Genomic DNA, 19273 nt, shown 5'->3' on the forward strand with positions numbered 1-19273 from the left:
TTAGCCTCTAGGTTGCCAGCTAGAGTCACCACAGAATAAACTGCCTTTGTATCCCCATTTTCAGGAAAGTTAATTTCTCCTGGTTTGGTGGAGAATAGGGAGAACAGGGTGGCAGGATTAAGGGTGTGACAAACCCAGAGAGTCAGGTCGGAGACCCTAATATCTATTAGGTTGCCTACCCAGCTACTGTTGTCCTTTGCCTGGTGGGGAGTTAAAACCTCTAATGGCTGTCCCTAAATTAGTTTTGAGGCCTCTTCAGATAAAAGCCTTTTCAATTAAAGGCAGCCGCCGTTCTAAGGCAGAATGGCTAAACTAGCAAAGTACACAGGTGCTTTGAGGGTCTGGAGCAGGGGGTCCTCAAACTAGGGCTCTCGGGCTAGATTCGGCAGCTGAGGACGTTTATCCTCCTCACCCAGCTATGAAGTTTTTTTATTTAAAGGCTCACAAAACAAAGTTTTTGTTTTTACTATAGTCCGGCCCTCCAACAGTCTGAGGGACAGTGAACTGGCCCCCTATTTAAGAAGTTTAAGGACCTCCAGACTCTGGAGAGTGAATGTGGCCCTGCCTGTCAGGGCTGCACATCAATATAAGAATGCAGTTAAACTTCTACAATTTTTTCAACTGTCTAAAAGTTTGTGCTTTAAAAAAAATAGTATCTCGGGGGTCTGAGAAAAGAGTTGGGTCTCACCATTAAATCACCAAGCTGGCCAGGCAGAATAAAGATCTTAAGACAGGTCTTGAGCCCCACCCCCTACTATCCCCACTCTGTGGGGGAAGGGTAGGAAAGACCAGAAGGCCAGATTGAGAGTGAAGGAGAAACCCCTCCCATCACCAGCCACCAGTTATCTAGCTGTCCTGGTGGACAAGGGGGAACTTGTACCAAGCCCCAAATTCCTGCCAGAGCTCGGGATGTGTGGAGGGGGGAAGGGGCGGTTTGACCCCTGTACCAAGCAGCCACTAGGTGTTGGGCTGTTGTCCCTCCAGTATTCCTCCTGCTCGAACTCGGGACAGGAACTGGAGTCTCCTCAGACAGTTTCTATGACACCTAGAGCATGAACCTGTTTGGAAGGGATTTGCATTGAAAGAGGCACTTCTGCTCTGGGTGGAGGCAGAAGTTGTCCTGAGGAGAAGAAAAGAACTGGGAGTCCCAGGTTTTAGTTCAGGTGAGAGAGAATTAAAGAGCCAACCAACAACTGTTTGTAACGACTGAGTGGGAGAAACTTGAGGGCTCAAATTTGGCTTCTCTAGTTTCCCTCCATTTATCTAGTTTCTCCTCCATTTATCCCCCAAATGTTGGCCTGGGACCCCTCAAAGAGTTGAGGTCCAGAATAGCCAAGTTTTCCCTTGGTCTGGGGGAGATTCTCTGAAAGGGATTTAGGGAAGTGCATTGAGATGCAAAGGAAGGCTCTTTTGTCTCTAGTAGGGCTGGGTAGGAGTCTGATTCCCTTCCAGCAAATCTAATCAGTCTTAAGTTTTCCAGTTTGGGGATTTTTCTCAAGCTGTATATGTCTCTGCTCAAGGAAGGATTTTTTTTAGAAGCAGGGGTGTTCTGTCTCATTTTTGACAAGAAAAAGTCTTAGTTTTCCCCAAATTCTATAGCACCTCTCTCTTCTCTAGCCAGTGTCTAGAAATGGAAAGCCACAAAATGCTCCTTTTGTCAGAACACAGAAATTCCAATAGAATGTCCCTCCCAAGAATTTTGCTTGAGCCTGGGGCTCCCAATGACCCAAGCCTATCCGGGTGTTTGGGTGTCCACTATGGAATGGGGGTGTGTGTGTGAAGGTTTTTTACCTTGTCCGGGATTTTCTGTCAGTCAGGGAACCAAAAATGGTGAGGTTTGGCACAGAGCACAGAGTTGTGGGAACTCCCTTCTGGTCAGCACAGGTCCTTTGTAAAAGAGTTTTCAAACCTGAAAAGTTAAACTGGTAAAAGAAGCTTATTGTTGGAACTGAGAAGCCAGCCTTTGTTAGGAAGGCCAACTTCCTTAGTAGCAAGGTCCTGATAGAGAAATAAAGGTCTGGCAGAGAGAGATAAAGTTCCTAGCAGAGAAATCCTGACTGAGAGGCAAAGAGGGGTGTGGTTCTGGTAGGAAATAGATGAGATAAAGAGGGATTAATGCTGAAAAGAGAATCCTCTCTCAGGAGGCAGAGTGTCCTTGCAGGCAGCTATGCCAAGAGAGGTCCTTTGGCCTCTCTGCAAAAAGTTGAGCCTGGTTGCCCCTTTTTATAATTGAAACTTTGGCTAGAGGCTGGGGACAGTTTGAGTTGAAATTGGACAGACATTCAAGCGAATTGAATAGAAATTTTAATGAGTGTCTCTGGACTAATCTCCAACTCAATAAAGGGTGTAATCAGTAGTGAGTGTTATCAATGGGGGGGGGGGGGGGGGGGGGTGCAGGCCTCCTCCAAGATAACTGAATGAAACTATTTGTCTTGATTCCCTGGGGCAGGTCTTTTGCAAAGGGAAGGGTTCAAGGAAAATCTCTCCATCAAGGAGTCTCTACCTCATTCCCTTCCCCCCCCCCCCCCCCAAGTAGAAGAGAGACAGTATGGGGATCCCCTATCAAAACTGGTATCTTAGAATTTACTGAGCTTTATCCAAGTCATGTATGGGTGCTTTAAAAAAGCATAGGGTCAAGCATAGATAACTGAGGGTACTCCTTTTGAGACCTCCAATAAGTTGACATTTAACCATTAACAATTTCTTTTTGAGTTCTATCACTTACTCCCTTTTGAATCCATCCAAATTCTATTGTTGTCTAAGACATATATCTCCATTTTGTCCACAGTAATAGTATGATATGCTTAGCAAAAGCTTGGCTAACATCTAGGCAAACTATATTCACTGCATTCTTGTCTACTAGTTTACTAATCTTGTCAAAAAAGAAAATTGGTGTAGACTGTCATAGCCCATTTTTGATGAAGGTGTGCTGGCTCTTTGTAATCACCATTTCTTTCTAAATGTTTGCCAGCTGTCTTGGATAATTATTGCAGTACAAACAGGTGCTTCCTATTCAGAGCATCTAGTTTCTTCCTCTTCAGATAGTCTTAAATTTTTTTATAAGCTCTAATTATTATATAGCTGTTCTTTGCTTTTTCTGTATAATACTCTCTGCTCAGTCTCAGATCCCCTTTGATATATTAAAGCTTCATTTCTCTTTGCTTTACAAAACCTTCTCTCAGATAATCTGAAGTTTAACTCTGAGCCCTCCTGAATCTTCTCCAGGAAGATCATCCTGCACTTGAAATAGTCAATTGACTGTGGCAGAAATATAAATACTGGACATTTGATTGAAGGCACTATATAATTTCTCCTTTTCTCTGTGATGATTGAAATTTTCTGCTTAAAAAAAAAAGCCTACTTTTGAGTATTTACATCTCAATCCTATATATCTTGTTAAGACTTTTTAAGCTAATTAATACTTTACTGGACTTGATAGATCTACTCACCTTAGTCTCAATAACAATTCTACATCCACACCTACCTCCCTTTCAGCCTTTTTTCTCTCCTACCAGTTTGTTTTATCCTCTTCATTTTCCTTTTCTTATTTACTGTGTCTTTTCTACTATCTTCTTCTTGTTCTTGAGACCTTTTCAAGTTCTCCTCCCTAGTCTACTTCAATTTGCCATAATTCTCTTGCTCTGCTTCTTCTACTATAATCTCTCATAGAAGCTAGAAATAAACTTAAAATTGGGGGAAAAAAAGTTGTAGGCTTTAATACTATGTAAGATTATTATAATTATATATGTATATTATATATTATAATTATATGTTATATGTAATATAATATATAATATATGTAATATACATGATATATATGTTCCATGTATTATTTTATATATTATATATTTGTTTATATATTATATATTACATATAATATATTATTTATTTATATATGATACATATTTATATTTATATATTTGTATATATGTTTTTATATAATATAATATATACTATATATATATAATTATATATATTATTACCAAGTCTCATTGATATATGTCTGTACACACCTATTTGTCTTTTTTTTTTTTTTAATTTTATTGAAGCTTTTTATTTTCAAAACATACAAGGATAATTTTTCACCATTGACCCTTGCAAAACCTGTGTGTTTCAATTTTCCTTCTTCCCCCCACTCCCTATCCTAGATGGCAAGTAATCCAATATATGTTAAACATGGTAAAAATATATGTAAATCCAATATAAGCATACATATTTATATAATTATCTTGCTACACAAGAAGAATCATATCAAAAAGGAAAAAAATGAGAACAAAAATAAAATTCAAGCAAACAACAACAAAAGAAGTAAAAATGTATGTTGTGATCCACACTCAGTTCTCACAGTCTTTTCTCTAAGTTATACATCTATTTTTCTTTATTGTGTTGTTGTTGACTTTCAGTTTTGATTCTTTGGATTTTTGATTTGATAATATCTTTTAAGAGCAGCTAGATGGCACAACAGATAAAACACTGGACTTGAAGACATAAAGACTCATGTTCATGACTTCAAATCCAATCTCAGACAGTTTTGTCACCTTGGGCAAGTCACTTAATCTGTTTGCCTCAGTTTCATCATTTGTAAAATTGAACTGAACAAGGAATTACAGACCTCTCCAGTACCTCTGCCAAAAAAAAACCCTGCAAAAGGGATCATAAAGAGTCAGACATGATTGAACCCTTTAAGAATGTAACTCTTAAGGATATTTATGCTAAAGAGATGGATTTCAGTTTCATGGAGAAGCTTGGTGTCATTGAAAGTATTGCATAATTTTCTAAATGTAATCTAGACTGTCATCTTCCTGTTCAATTCTGGACTAAGCTTAGTGTTGTTCCATCTACATTGTACATCAAAACAAGATGGGAAAAATGATCTCTTCGTATGCGGCTTATATCAAAGCTTGAACAAAAGTCATTCCTCAATAGCTTTTTCTGTGTGGATCATTAGGTTCAATTCTTTTTGAGTTGTTAAAACTCTTAGGAAGCTTTATAATATTCTGGGGCTGGATGTAATCCATACAATATCATCTGTAAAAAGGAACATCTGCTGAAATGTTCCACCAACTTTAGAAAATCCCCTTTACCATATATACTTTGTGGCCTGATATAGAATATTATTTGTGTCAACCTTTTCGACAATAATATATTCTCAGAAATAAATGTGATACAAAAATAAAAGACATCAATAACATAAGTAACAGTTTTAGAGAAAAATAATCTACATATGTCATTGATGAAGAAAATGTTTTTTATAAAAATATTGATATCAAATTTATCATTTTCTCACTTGAGTTCATGTGGAAGGAAAAAAGTGGGACTATAAAAATCATTTCAGAGTATTACATCTCTTGTTTTCATTTTTACTTTATTCCAGTAAGAAGTTATTGGTCTGCTATGATTTTCATTTCCCTACGTGGTGCACGTTATTCTCCATCGTTGACTCTTCTAAGTTACAGGAGATTATTTTAGGTGGTTGACAAAACTTCAAAACTCTAAAGGACTTGGATGATTATCAGAACCAGACTTCTTCATTTTGCTAATGAGAAATAAAGACCAAACAACTAGTTATTTTCAATAGGCATTCATAAATCATTTAAAGATGAATCATGAATTCAGTAAACACATTGCTTATTTTCAGGACAAAGTGTTTATGCATTGTGTGTTTATACATTTAAGAACTGCCAAAATTCATCCTATAAACTACTTTATGTTTTGATGAAGGTTAAATATAACCCATTTAATAGACTGTACTGATCATTTTAAGTTACTAAATCTGATTCTGTTAATGCAACCCTGTGAATTGTTTTGTTTAGTCTTTTTTATGTATGCAGGAATAAAATAATCTCTCCCTTTTTTGGTTCAAAAAAAGAAAGAAAGAAAGAAATACCACAAAAGCAATGTAGAGAAAAGAAAATTGTGCAAGTACATAATTTTGGGGACCCAACAAAACTGGGGACAAAAGGCTAGATCTTATTGCCAAATCAACAGTTTTTCCCTTGTATTTCTTTCTCGATAACATTAAAACTAATTTTTTTTCTGATATCTTTGGAAATCAAATCACTTTGTTGGGATACAAGATGAATCCTTTGTTATTATTTAATTCCATATAATTTGAGAGAGTATTGTGGTGAGATTCTAGTATTTAGTGTGGGTTTGTTTTTTGAAAAGTTTTTCATGCTGTGTAATAATTTAAACAGTATACAATTCATAGTAGTAGCTAACATGTATATATTGCTTTTGACTTAGCAAAGTCCTACCTCCAATATAGACTAGCTGTGTAATTTTGAGCAAGGCCTCTTAGTACTTGAACCAACTAAGTTAAAGACAGATTGTTCTGACTTGAAATGGTGGAGGAAGTTATCCATAAAATATCAGGTCTTCCTGTTCCTATCTCCTCTTCCTTGTTTTTGGCCATAGTTATTAAATATACATCTTGAGCTTTTAGGAATTTAATTGCCTATTTGTTAGGGTTTAGTATTTTTTGGCTTATTTTTTCGATTGTATTTACTGTTTGTTGAACTTTAGTAATTTTTCTGTTTCTAAGTAACTAATCATACTTTTAGGGCAATTGAAGAAGCCTACCTAGTGATTTTAATATTAGCTGAAATATCTTTCTACAGTCATAGAATATGTGCATACTTCTATGGAAATAGGACGAATTATCTGACCTGTTGTGGCCTTATGACATAAAAGAAATGATATACTGACAATCCATATTATGTATGTGACATTTAATTATAGTAGCTGTTTATGTATAAACATAACTCTTTCCTAAAAACAGCTAAGTAGTTGGTTTACTGAATTTAAATTAGTTACATGTCCTAAAAGAATTTATAAGCTTTTAAAAAGAGAGATGGAAGAAGTGTGTTTTTTTTTTTTTTTTTTTTTTTTAAAGAAAGGACAATTGAAGAAAAACAAGATTATGATTAGAAAATTTACTGGAAAAGGAGATGCAGTTTTATTTTTTTGTTGTTATTGTTTATTTTTAGTGAGGCAATTGGGATTAAGTAACTTGCCTAGAGTCATACAGCTAGAAAATGTTAAATATCTGAGATCTAATTTGAACTCAGGTCCTTCTGATTCCAGGGCTGGTATTCTATCTATCCACTGTGCCATCTAATTGCCCCTGGAGATCCAGAATCTTAGGAAGAAAGCAAGTTTTTGAAAATTAGAATTGAGCAAGAGGAAGCCAGTGAAGTTGTAAGAGACTAAGAAATAATAAAACAAAAATTAAAGAATGAAAGAATAGAAGAGAAAAGTGAACATTTCATAAGGAAAATAACCGATCTGGAGAACAGATCAAAAAGAGAAAACATAAGAATAAAGGGCAATCTGGCTATATCTGAAAGCTATGCTCTGAAAAAGTGTCTTGATATAATAATATAAGAAATAATTAAAAGAAAATTGTCTTGAAATAGTAGAACAAGAAGGGAAAAGGGAAAGTAGAAATAGAACAAAATCTACCCATCACCACCCGAAAGAGATCCTACACCGAGAACTATGGGACTATCTTAGCCAAATTCCAAAACTCCCAGGTTGGTGAGAAAATATAAATAACAAAGAAAAAAACCAAACAATTAAAATACAGCAGAGCCATGTTAGAATCACACAAGACTTAGCAGTGGCTACATTTAAAGACTACAGATCTTGGAACACTATTTAGAGTAAAAAACTGGGTTTGAAGCCAAAAATACCCAGCAAAGTTAAACATAAACTTGAAGGAAAAAAAATAGATATTCATTGAATTGCTAGATTTTCAGGATTTTGTTACGAAATGACCTGAACTTAATAGAAAATTTGACATACAAGATCCAAGAGAAATATAAGATAAACATCAAAAACTAATTGTAAGAGACTCAATTAGGACAAGCTTTATTTTTTATACATGGAAATATAAACTGTATGTCTAAGATTGTCATCAATAATTGCATAGTTCGAAAAAGATTGGGGTAGAGCTCAGTATAATGTTATTTCAAAAAGCAAAACTATGCTCTCATGGTTTCAGAAAAGATAAAAGCAATTATCTTATGTAAATGAAGTTCAAGAGGAAGAATTGATGCAGGAATTAGAAGGCAGAGGTGGTCTGGTAGTTCTGGAACACTGCTCTCCTTGGTAATGGTTGAAGAGAGAGAACAATGCAAATATATCTATAAGGGTATAAAAGTGTTCTGAATTCAGAAAAAAATAAAGGGGTAGGGAAAAGATAAGGGAAGAGAAAAATCATATTCATTTAGAAAAGAATAAAAGTCTTCTAAGTTTATAAAGAAATAAGAATGAAGGAGGAATAGATTGGGAGTATATAGAAGGGGAATGAGATAAGGTGTGTAGATTAATGGGAGTGGGATAAATAGGAAACAACTTTTATGTTTGGAAACCTATAAAAGTCTTCTAAATTCAGATAGAAACAAGAGGGTAAGGGTAAGGGTTGGGGAAGAGGATAAATGAGGGATCCTGGTGAGATGGGAGTAGGTTGAGGAAAGTTAAGAAATAGGAGGGCAAGATGGTGAACAGAAATAAAGTGGAGGAATCAGGAGGGATAGGAAATAAAGAGAAATACATAAAATATAGATGAGGAGTAGAATTTATTACATAAAAAAAGAAGCAGAGGGTAGTCGTCATGATTTCAAAACAAAATTAAACCTAACCTAGATTTAATTAAAAGAGAAAGATTGGGAAACTGCATTGAATTCAGTCATATTAATCAATATTGTGTTAGACTATTTAAAATAACTAGACAGTATAAGGTTGGAATATTGCTGTGGTATAGAAGAAAATAAGTTGGTGAAGTTAGAAAAATAAGGAAAAACTTGGAAGCTGTTATCTACCTTCAGAGAAACAGGACAAACAAGCATAGTATGGGTTTTATATATATATATATATATATATATATATGCATATGAATGTGTATATGTGTATGATTATAGATATCTATGTGTGTATATGTATATACTTATATATATTTTTGTGTACATACATATTTACATACACTCATATATTTTTGCTTAATTGTAGACTTAATGGGGGAGGAGGAGGAAAAAAAATAAAATAGAAAGTGCACAGCAGAGAATAAGACAACCTATAAAGAAGCAAAGAAAAGATAACTCTGAACACAATGTGTATTGAAATGGAAATTTATTGGTTTATATTTTGAATCTTCCCTTAACTTCTGCAAACATGGCAATTTTTAATTTGTTTACAGTACGTTTTCAAAAATTACCTGCTTGTGCTAATTTTGTTACATGTATTTCTCCTGATTTTGTGGGAACACTTTTTTCTCTGCATAATTTCCTCATTTTTCCTTGACAACCATTCAACCCTCCATTGTAGTAAGTAATGGTTTCACTGCTAAAGCTTCTATTTCTATAGATTTATTCCTTTTATTACCCTTTCCTTTCTACATTTTTTTCTCTAATGAAACTCTACTCCCCTTTTCTGTAGTATAGTAAATAGATTTAAGTTTTGGAAGAATAAGAAGCTTGAAGTGATTGTGAGAAAATGTCTTGATTACTAGATATATTAGTTTGCTTTACAAGTGGAATATTTCTCTCTTCTTGCATAGCTGCAGTTGTCCATTCTATTGGAAATGGCAGCTTCAATTATGAAACTTTCTTTTCCCTGGAGGTAGACTGCCCAGGTGGGAGGTACTTTTTTTTTTAAGTGAAGAAGTGAGCAGATACAAATATGTAATCTAGACTAATTAGATCATTTTAATATTTTTCCATAGTATAATTCTCAAATTGGAATTCAGGATTCTTAGGTAGAATGTTGATTGCTTGTTGTCCTATGTACTCAAAGAGGATGACCAAAATGATATCACTATGTTAGAGTTGAATTACAGTATATCTGACTGTCTGATTAGACCAATACACAAGTTGGACATAAATAGGCTTTATGAACTTTTGGAATAGTTTCTCTAATTTTGTACATTTCATGTTTCTTTTGGGCTAATTCAGTTCTGCTTTGCTTATAGAGTATAAATAGCATCTTCTCTGATGAGGGTACACTATGCTAGGCTGTCCTGTGCCCGTGTTTCCCATGTCATAACATTCAATTCTAAAGTTCTTAAAGAGCGATCCTGAGAGTGTTTTTATATCTCTTTTTCTGACTGCCTTGTAAACTTTTGCCCTGTGTGAGTTCTCCGTAAAATAATTTTTTTTGGCAACTCTACATTTGGCATTCGAAAAATGTGCCCAGCCTAGCAGAATTGTGCTCTCTGTAGCATTCCAGGGATGGTGTTGAACAATTCCAGTAAAAGCATAACCTACTTGAAATTTTAAAATAAGTAGACTTAAGTACAAGTGAAATAAAATCCCCTTTTCCAATGATGATTTTATTAATTTTAATAACAATTTCTGTTTTTTTGTGTTTGTAGGAGCCCAAGCTTGTGTACTTGTGTTTTCTACTATAGACAGGGAATCTTTTGAAGCAATTTCCAGTTGGAGAGAAAAAGTAGTAACTGAAGTTGGAGATATACCAACAGTACTTGTACAAAACAAGATTGACCTCTTGGATGATTCTTGTATAAAGAAGTAAGATGGCTGCCTTCTTTTAATTTTACAAGCATTAATTAAGTTTGGTATAACTTTGGCTTATAAATTTTAGGAAAGCTGCTTTTAAAGATAAATTATATAAGAAATTAATGTGGATTGTTCTTGTAAATGATTTGCATGGAAATGTTAATGTTGCATTTAAAATGGGACTTCAGTATATGAAGTCTTCTAGTATTCAGATGTTAAATCCTTTTTATTTTTTCTATTTGTGGGAATTCATGTAGTTGTACTACCTTACATTTATATTCAATTCAGTTTTGATTCAATAAGCATTTCTATAGTGCCTACCAAGTGTCAGGTACTGTGCATACAAGTAAGAAAAAGCTAGTCCCTGCCCTCAAGGAGTTTACAGTCTAGTAGAGGAAGATAACCAAAGGGAGCTAGGAATAAGCGCACCAGCACAAGAGTAGTTCTGTGGAGTCCATATGGAGTCCAAGTCAAGCTGAGTAGCTAAATGGAAATGCAAGATTTTGACCCTTCAATAAAAGAAGGCTTTTATATTGTACTTTAAGATTTGTAAAGCATTGTTTGCCAATAGGCAAGGTAATATGATTAATATCCTCAGTTTGAGACATTTTAAAAAATATTTTTTTGATCATAAGATCCTCCTCTATCCAGTTTGCAATTACCTTATAACTAATAATCCGAGTGGGAGAAAAAGCTCAGCAAAATTAATCAACCCATCACCATCTGAGAGTACATGACAGTTTTACACCCATCGTGCTCACTTCTATGAGGAAGAAAGAGGAAAGCAATTTTCTCAATTCTTCTGGATAATGCTTTTTCATTATAATTATGCAGCATTCACTGGTTAAAGACATTTTAGGTACCACAGATCCTATAAATACTTTTACTAGATGTTGAAATATTAACTTATTTCAAATATTTTTAATTCTCAAGAGTAGTCACTTATTGTTTATGGTATTTGGTAAGAAAATGAGAGGCAGTATGGTTTAGTAGGGGAAAAATCAAATTCTGCTTTAAATTAAATATACTTACTAAATGTGTTACCATATCATTTTATCTTGGACCTCAGTTTCCTTAGCTGGATAATACATATACTGATGAGGTATAGATTTGGGGTACCCAAATGAAATTGAGGTCTAGTGGCAGGTTCAGGGAGTCAAATGGAGCTCCTCTGCAACCCCTTTGGATTTGGCGCAAGAATAGGGAATTAAATGAGGTCTAGTGGCAGCGCAAGAGTCCCCTATAAAGCAATTTACAGACCCAAAAACCTAGATTGATAAAAGAGGTTTATCATGGGTATTGGAAGTAAGGTTAAAGTCTAGTTAAGGAAATAGGTGAAGGCACCGGAAATGGTATTCTAGTGAGCAGAGACCCTTGGCATGCCAGGTGTAAGGCTGGCATGTTTGGAACCTCTGCAAAGAGAGGATTCCAACTTGGTTCTTTTATAATGAGAGATTTAGCTAAAGGGATCCGTGGGTGGAGTCCCAAGTTGGCTCAGATCTGGTGGGGACTGGAACAAGCCTATTGGAATTCAAAAGGGTGCTTTTGGCCAGGATTTGTGAATCAAAGGTTCTAGCTTCTTGAATTGATAATGCATCAGCTAGGAGGGGTTGGGAATCAGAAAGGAATAAATCAATCTGAAAGGACTAGTTTCTTAAAGGGACCACAACCCGCTTCAATACCTTTAGGACTTTCCTCATAAGAGTTGTTTTGAGAATCAAATAAAATAGTATATTGAATGCACCTTGAAAATCTTAAAGCCTTATATAAATATCAAGATTTCATTGTTTGGGGGTTTTTTGTAATGCATCTATTTTTCTGTGCAATTTAGAAGTATGAAATTTAGATTCCAAATAGAATTTGGCAATCAGCTTGATTTGCTTATTGATTTGCAGAATATAACTTAATTATGATAAGTTATAACTTTGATAAATCTTGGTTTTGCTTTGTTTAAAACTGTTCCTGGTGAAATGAAAATTGGAAATATCTATGTACATTGCAATAATGAAGATGCAGACTTTGCCTTTCCCCAAGCAATGCTAATTTGTAGCCAGAATCTGTATAAGAAAGAATTGTGCCTGAAACTTTCAGTTTAGTTTGTTGTGTAATGCTGGAGAAACTGAGGCAAGATAGAGAGTAGAGAGTTTTTAATATTTTATTTGAAAGGGAGAGATTGTGCTGGGGGTATGCTGCCCCCAGGATTGATATCCAAAAGCATCCAGCAACTAATGTGTGCTTCCCATGAAGTATATATACACATGGCTCAGCTACAGGAGTGGACCAAGGCAGGGAAGGAGTCAGAGCACTGAGAGCTGGGAACAGATTATCAATTCAGTTCTGACTGGGTGGAGGGAGGCATAGGACATTCTGATAAATTGGGATGGGGAGAGGCATCAGACATTTTGATAATGTCTTAAGATAGAAAGTCTTTCTCCTTATCTGGATCATGATGATTAGGAGGGAAGGGTGGTGTTGCAGGATTGAGCAGAACAGTTAGGAACTGAGGCAGAATAATTCGGGGAAACTGACTCAGGGCAATTTAAGGAAACAGGACAATTAGGGAAACTGAGTCAGGACAATAAAAGGGAACCAGCACAACAGTTGCCCTTTTTTTCAGAGTGCAAAGATTTGCTACTGAGAGTCTCATATAAAAAGAAGTAGAACCTTACCACCTAAAATGACTTTAGAGTTATAGACAGAGTGATGGCTTTGTAGAATTGTTGTGGAGATTGGTGAGTTATACATAAAATTTTGTTTAGGGCTAGCAAAGAGTAAAGAATGGTGTTAGTAAAAAAAAAAAAAAAAAAAATTGTTCTAATTATCATCTCCTATTCCCACCACTAAAAGTGTAATTAATCAATTTGTTTTGTTGAGGGGTGAGAGATATCCTAACAGTGATGGAGGTCCCCCAGCTGGTGTCACAGGTTTTTGTGAAAGAATTCACAGTCCTGATCTTCAAGCGAGGTTTTTTGGCAAAAATTGGATTTATTTTCATTGAGAAACTATTTCCTCAGCAGCCTGCTTCCTGAATAGGAAGATGGTAAAGATTTGGGTACAGAATCTTGTTTTTTTAATAGCCTTCTATAGTTTGGAACTAGGAAGTGATTAGGGGCTAGTTTCCAAAGCAATAAAAGTGGTGATTGTTTCCCAGATCAATTGAGAAGTGGGAGATTCTCCTGAGAACCAGGTAGTTTTCTCAGAGCTGGGAGATTCAGGTGGGTGGGGATCATTTTTAGGAATTTCCCCAGGCCAGGTGTCATACCCTCCACAAAGATCAGGGAGACACAGTTCTATTATATCAGTTTCATTTAAGTGTGTTTTAAAAATTAAACTTTTAAAATCTGACAAATAAAACAAGATTTTAGTCTGGTCATTTTTCCCAAGTTATATTCAGCAAGTTGCATAAATTTAATAAGATAGCCAGGTGGTGCGATGGATAAAATACTAGGAATAAAATTAGGAAGACCCAGATTCAAATTTATCTTTACACTCTTAGTAGCTGTGTGTCCCTGGGCAAGTCACTTACCCCTGTTTGTCTCAGTTTTCTTTCTTGTAAAATGAGCTGGAGAAGGAAGTGGCAAACCACTCTAGTATCTTTGCCAAGAAAACCCCCCAAATGATGCCACGAATGGATGGACATGACTAAACAACAATAAAAATAAATTTTATGATAATTCAATCATATTAGAAAATAAGCATTTTTTTTTCTGAATTTTTGTACAGTGAAGAAGCTGAGGCATTGGCAAAAAAATTAAAGTTAAGATTCTACAGAGCTTCAGTGAAAGAGGACTTAAATGTAACTGAAGGTAAATTGCTTTCTAAAACACTTAAGTGCGTTAATGTTGTTTTATTCTTCCTGTCACTATTCATTAATGTACCTGTCTTTCTATATCCCCCTCTCATGAACTATAATATCATTATTGTTGAATATGAAATGTTTTATTTATGTAGTCTTATCAATCTAATAAGGTTTTTTGTTTTGTTTTGTTTTTTGTTTTTGGTGTTTATTTAGCAGAAATAGATGTTGTTTTTATTTCCCTATTTAATAAGTATGCAACATTTTCTCCCTAATAATGTAACTAGTATATAGCATACATCATTAAACAACATTTGAAAACTAATGTTGGTTCTTTTAATCAGTGGTAGATTAATAATATAAATACATATTGCAGTATATATAAAGTATATTTCTTCCCGAAATGTGTCTTAATCTTTTGTACCAAAGATTACTGAATTGTTTTAAATTCTAGCATAAAGTTATAAATGGGCCGCCTGGTTATAGACTGCCACAACTACTTCTTACAAGTAAATGGCATTCAAGAAAAGTAATAGAATTAATATAGTGGATTCATTGTGTATTCCTGAACTTGCCCATCACTTTGTTATTAACTTTCTAGGCTAGATGTAATCTTCAGTCTGGAAAGTTTTCACATAATTAAAGCAAATATCTATGACTGAATCCATTTTTAGAATCTAAATATCAGTTATGTAAATACTTGAAGAAATGGATTAAATGTATGTCACTTTCTGCTCTAATCAGTGTAATTATGAAAAGATTCGAAGTGATATATAGATGTTTTATATACCTTAGCTATAAATATTTCAAGACATAAAATTAATATCCTTCCATCCCTTCAAGTCCTATTCTATCCCACCACACCCCTAATTACTCTAGGTTAACTATCCCAACTGATATTTAGTTTGATGCAGATTGGGAAGAGTGGGAGAGATGGTTAGAAACCATATTTTGTCCATTTTGAAATTAAATTTATATCCTAAGTTTATCAAGCAGTGGTTGGTTATACAATTAAAAATATGCTGCAATAAGCATTTATTAAAAGACTAATATATAAAGGACTCTATTAGATAATGAAATACAGAGACATGGTTCCTGCTTTCAATGAGCTTAGTCTAGGAAAAGGATTAGCCATAAATAGATATATCTATAGCTATAATACACACTATAAAATGAAAAATACATTAGAAAAGTACAAAATAAATTGCTACAAGATTACTGAAGCTGGAAAATTGGCTTCCTGGAGGTTAGTTAAGTTAGTTTAAGTTATTAATCAACAAGCATTTATTAATTCCTACTACATCATAGGCACTGGGGATGCCTAAAAATGAAATAGCCCCTGCTCCTTAAGGAGATTATATTTTATTTAGGGAAAAACTTGTAATACATATAAAGTATATGCAAAATATTTTTTAAATCAAATCTGTGATTTCTGATGAGGAAAATCCTTCGGCTAATATAGGTTAGCACCTTCCCTGCAGTTAATACTTTTAGTGAGTTACCTGGGGCACCTAGAGGTTAAGTGATTTGCCGAATTTGTGTAAAAGTTAGGATTTTGAACCCAGATCTTCCTAACTCAGAAGTTTTTACTCCTTCCTAAGGCAGATTGGTTCGGTTTATGTGGAGGTGAGGGGCTAAGTTCTAAAAAACTGGTGAGGAGGAAAGACTCATATGTAAGGTAGTGCTTGAATTAAGTTTTCAAAGAATTGAGAGGTTTTAAGATATGGAATCCTCTAAAAGCATGGAGGCAAAGGAACTATATAAGAAATAGGAAAAAAAGGTCAATTTGACTGGATTTTTTTGAGTTCATAAAGTGGGATAGTGAGTAACAGAAAAGTAGATTGGAGCTAAGTTGTGGAAGGCTTTAAAAATACGGTTCTCCTTCGGATCCCAGCACGTGTCCTCTTGGCTAACCTGCCTAAACCCCTAAGAGAAGTTCACTCTGAAACCTCTATGAATAATGAAAACCTACCTGAACTCATTCCTCAATAATTAACAAACTCTGCCCCCCCAAATCTGAGTCATACCCACCTCATCATTTTGTATTCTGTCATCCATTGCCTCTTATCCCAACTCCCACTCTAAAGTCACCCTCCCCTTCTACAATGCTTCTATGACGACTCCTGTATAGACAATAAATTTGCTTTCATCTTAAATTTTTTCCATTCCCACTCCTTTCAATTTTGATACCTTGCCACCTCTGATTACAAGTCTTCAACTTTTAGCACAATCTAAACTTTCATTCTTTCTGACTCATTGTTTGAAGTGAGGAAATTGGAATAGTCCTGGCTCCCCAATGCTACTTTGAGCTGCTTTTATCGTCATCACTCAGTAACCTTCCCTTGTTTGAGGTTCACTCGATCTATCACTCAAACAAAATCAAAATAGCTGTTGTCTGCTAATATCTATGACTTTCTTCCTCATTCCTCAGAGTTTAATACCTGATTCATAGTCTTTCTCTCTTTCTCAACTCTTATCTTTCTATTAGGACACTTAATGTACATCTTGATTCTTTCTTCAAGAGCTTCCTTTTCTGTCCTCCCCCTCATCTCACATCACCCAGATGCCGTCTACATCTCTCTTCTTTTATCCCATTTCACATGAAAAATTGGCCCTTCTCCTTGCTAAGATATACTTATTCCTTTACTTGGACAAATGATCTTTTTCCATTCCATCTCTAGCAGACTGTCTTCTCTGTCATCTCATCTCATTTTTTTTCAATCTCTACTGTTTATTGGCTGCTTTTTACTGCTTACAAATATGCCCATGTCAACTCCAGCTTCAAAAAAATGTTCCATCTATATCATCCATTCCCTCTAGCTATTGTCTCATATCTCTTCTCCCTTTTGTGGCTAAATTCCTTGAGTGGGTCATCTGCAATAGGAACCTTTACTTCCTTTCTTCCCGCTTTTTTCTTAACTCTACAGTCTGGCTAATAATCTCATCATCAGAAATTGTTCTCTACAAAATTTCCAGTGATCTTGTAATTTCCAAATCTAAGGACCTTTTCTCAATCCTTATCCTTCTTGACTTCTCTGTAGCCTTTGATATTGTTACCCTCTTTTCCTTGATACTTCTCTCCATTTGCCATCACTCCATACAGATAGGCATAATTAGGGACCTTTTGATTTTAAAGTAATGAAAGTATTTAGGAACATCGGGAAATAATTAAGAACCCTTAAAATTTGCTATCTAATTTTGATTTTAGTGATGGTTAGCAACCTCTTCTGGACTCACTTTCTTCGAGGATCTCCAGAGGTAATTTTACCCAGGCAAAGCAGTTACTCACTTAATATTAAGTGTAGATTCATATTGACAGAGTTTTAATTCAGTAAGTTATCATATACTTAAAGCTGAAAGGCACCTCAAAAATCCAGTCCCTTCATTTTACATATAAAAAAGCAGCATTGAACTACCTTGCTCAGTGTTAAAGAGAGGATTTTGAAATACCCAGATTTTCTTGACTCTAGGTCGAGTGTTTTGTCCACTTTACTACATATGTCAAGAAATAGAGATAAGAAGGAGGCAATTACTATATGCTAGACATTGTATTAAGTGCTTTACAATTATTCTATCATTTGATTCTTACAACCACCTTAGGAGGAAGTTACTGTTATTTTCCCCATTTTACATTTGAGGAAACTGAGGCAGACAGGTTAAATGACTTGCCATGAGTCATATAACTATATACTATCTAAGGCTCAGACATATATATGTCTGAATTCAGTCTTCCAGACTTAAGGCGCAGTTCTTTGTCCACTGTGTCACCAGCCTGCCTGTAAGGCCCAAGGATTCCATTGATCTAAGGATGTCTCTTGAGGAACTATAATTGCAGATTTAGCACCTTGTCTGTGACTTATATATAGCCTTTGTTGCCCAGAGCAGTGAAAGCTTAGATGACTTTATCACAGTCACACAGTTGACATATAATGTTTCACACTCATACCATGCTTCTGCAAAGAAGTTGGGGAGAGCAGGAAAATGCCTTCTTAAATCTCTTTTTTGAGATCAAGTCTGGTCATTTTAATTTTTGAGCATTGGTTTGTTGTCATTAAGTATATATTTTTATATGACAGCGTCTTAACCTGCTTCTCTGCATTCATTACATTAATAATTTCTTTTACCATAATAATAATCCATTGCATTTGTGGACACATTTTTGAATCTATTCTCTAATTTTATCAAGTGGGCATTTACTTTATTTCTAGTTCTTTACTACACAAAAAGTGCCACTATAAATATTTTGGTATGTATCTGGTCTTTTTGTCATTAATGTCCTTGATATAGATAGCTAGATTGTTCAGCGATAGAATGCTGGGTGTGAAGTCAGGAAGATCTGAATCAAATTCAATATCAGACACATGCTATAGCTATATAATCCTGGCAAGTCACTCTACCAATTTCATTTAATCTACTCAAGAAGGAAATGGCAACCCATTCTCTTATCTTTGCCAAGGAAACCACATGGACAATATGGTCCAAAGGGTTATGAAAAGTCAGACACAACTAAACTATAAAATACTATCTAATAATGCCACCACTTGGTCAAATTATATGGCTATTTTATTCTTTTTGTGTAATTCCAAATTGCTTTCCACAATCGTTGGACCTATTCACAGCTTCACCAAAAGTGAATTGATGTGCCCCTTTTCCTATAACTACAGCACTGCTGACTATACTATTATGATAGATGAAAACAATTTGTTTTCCACGGGGAACTAGAATTCTAAAAGTAATTAACAAAGTTGCTAAGCTGAATCCAGGAGTCAGAAATGGGTCCATGTATCCTTCTTAACCACAGTCTTAGTATAGATCCCCATCTGGCTCAGACTAGTTGGGGTCAATGACCTGGCAAAGACAAATGGGGAATGAGCATGCTAATTGCATATTAACCAACACACACTATAAGAGGAATTTTCTGTCATCTTTGAACATGGGATGCATAACAAGGGAAGAGGAA

The 19273-nt window shown here is 35.1% G+C and overlaps 1 protein-coding gene across 6 annotated transcripts in view; it reads left to right on the forward strand.

Moving 5' to 3' along the window:
- Positions 1-19273, forward strand: part of RAB23 (RAB23, member RAS oncogene family) — a 46111-nt gene that overhangs the window by 21622 nt on the left and 5216 nt on the right. For all 6 annotated transcript variants that reach the window (XM_003769179.4, XM_023503061.2, XM_023503064.2 and 3 more), the window contains 2 exons: positions 10373-10529; positions 14241-14323. In XM_003769179.4, the coding sequence (XP_003769227.1) occupies positions 10373-10529; positions 14241-14323 (240 nt within the window). The remainder of the gene's footprint in view (positions 1-10372; positions 10530-14240; positions 14324-19273) is intronic.

This window comes from Sarcophilus harrisii, chromosome 4, assembly GCF_902635505.1.
Source record: "Sarcophilus harrisii chromosome 4, mSarHar1.11, whole genome shotgun sequence".
NCBI classification, from domain to species: domain Eukaryota; kingdom Metazoa; phylum Chordata; class Mammalia; order Dasyuromorphia; family Dasyuridae; genus Sarcophilus; species Sarcophilus harrisii.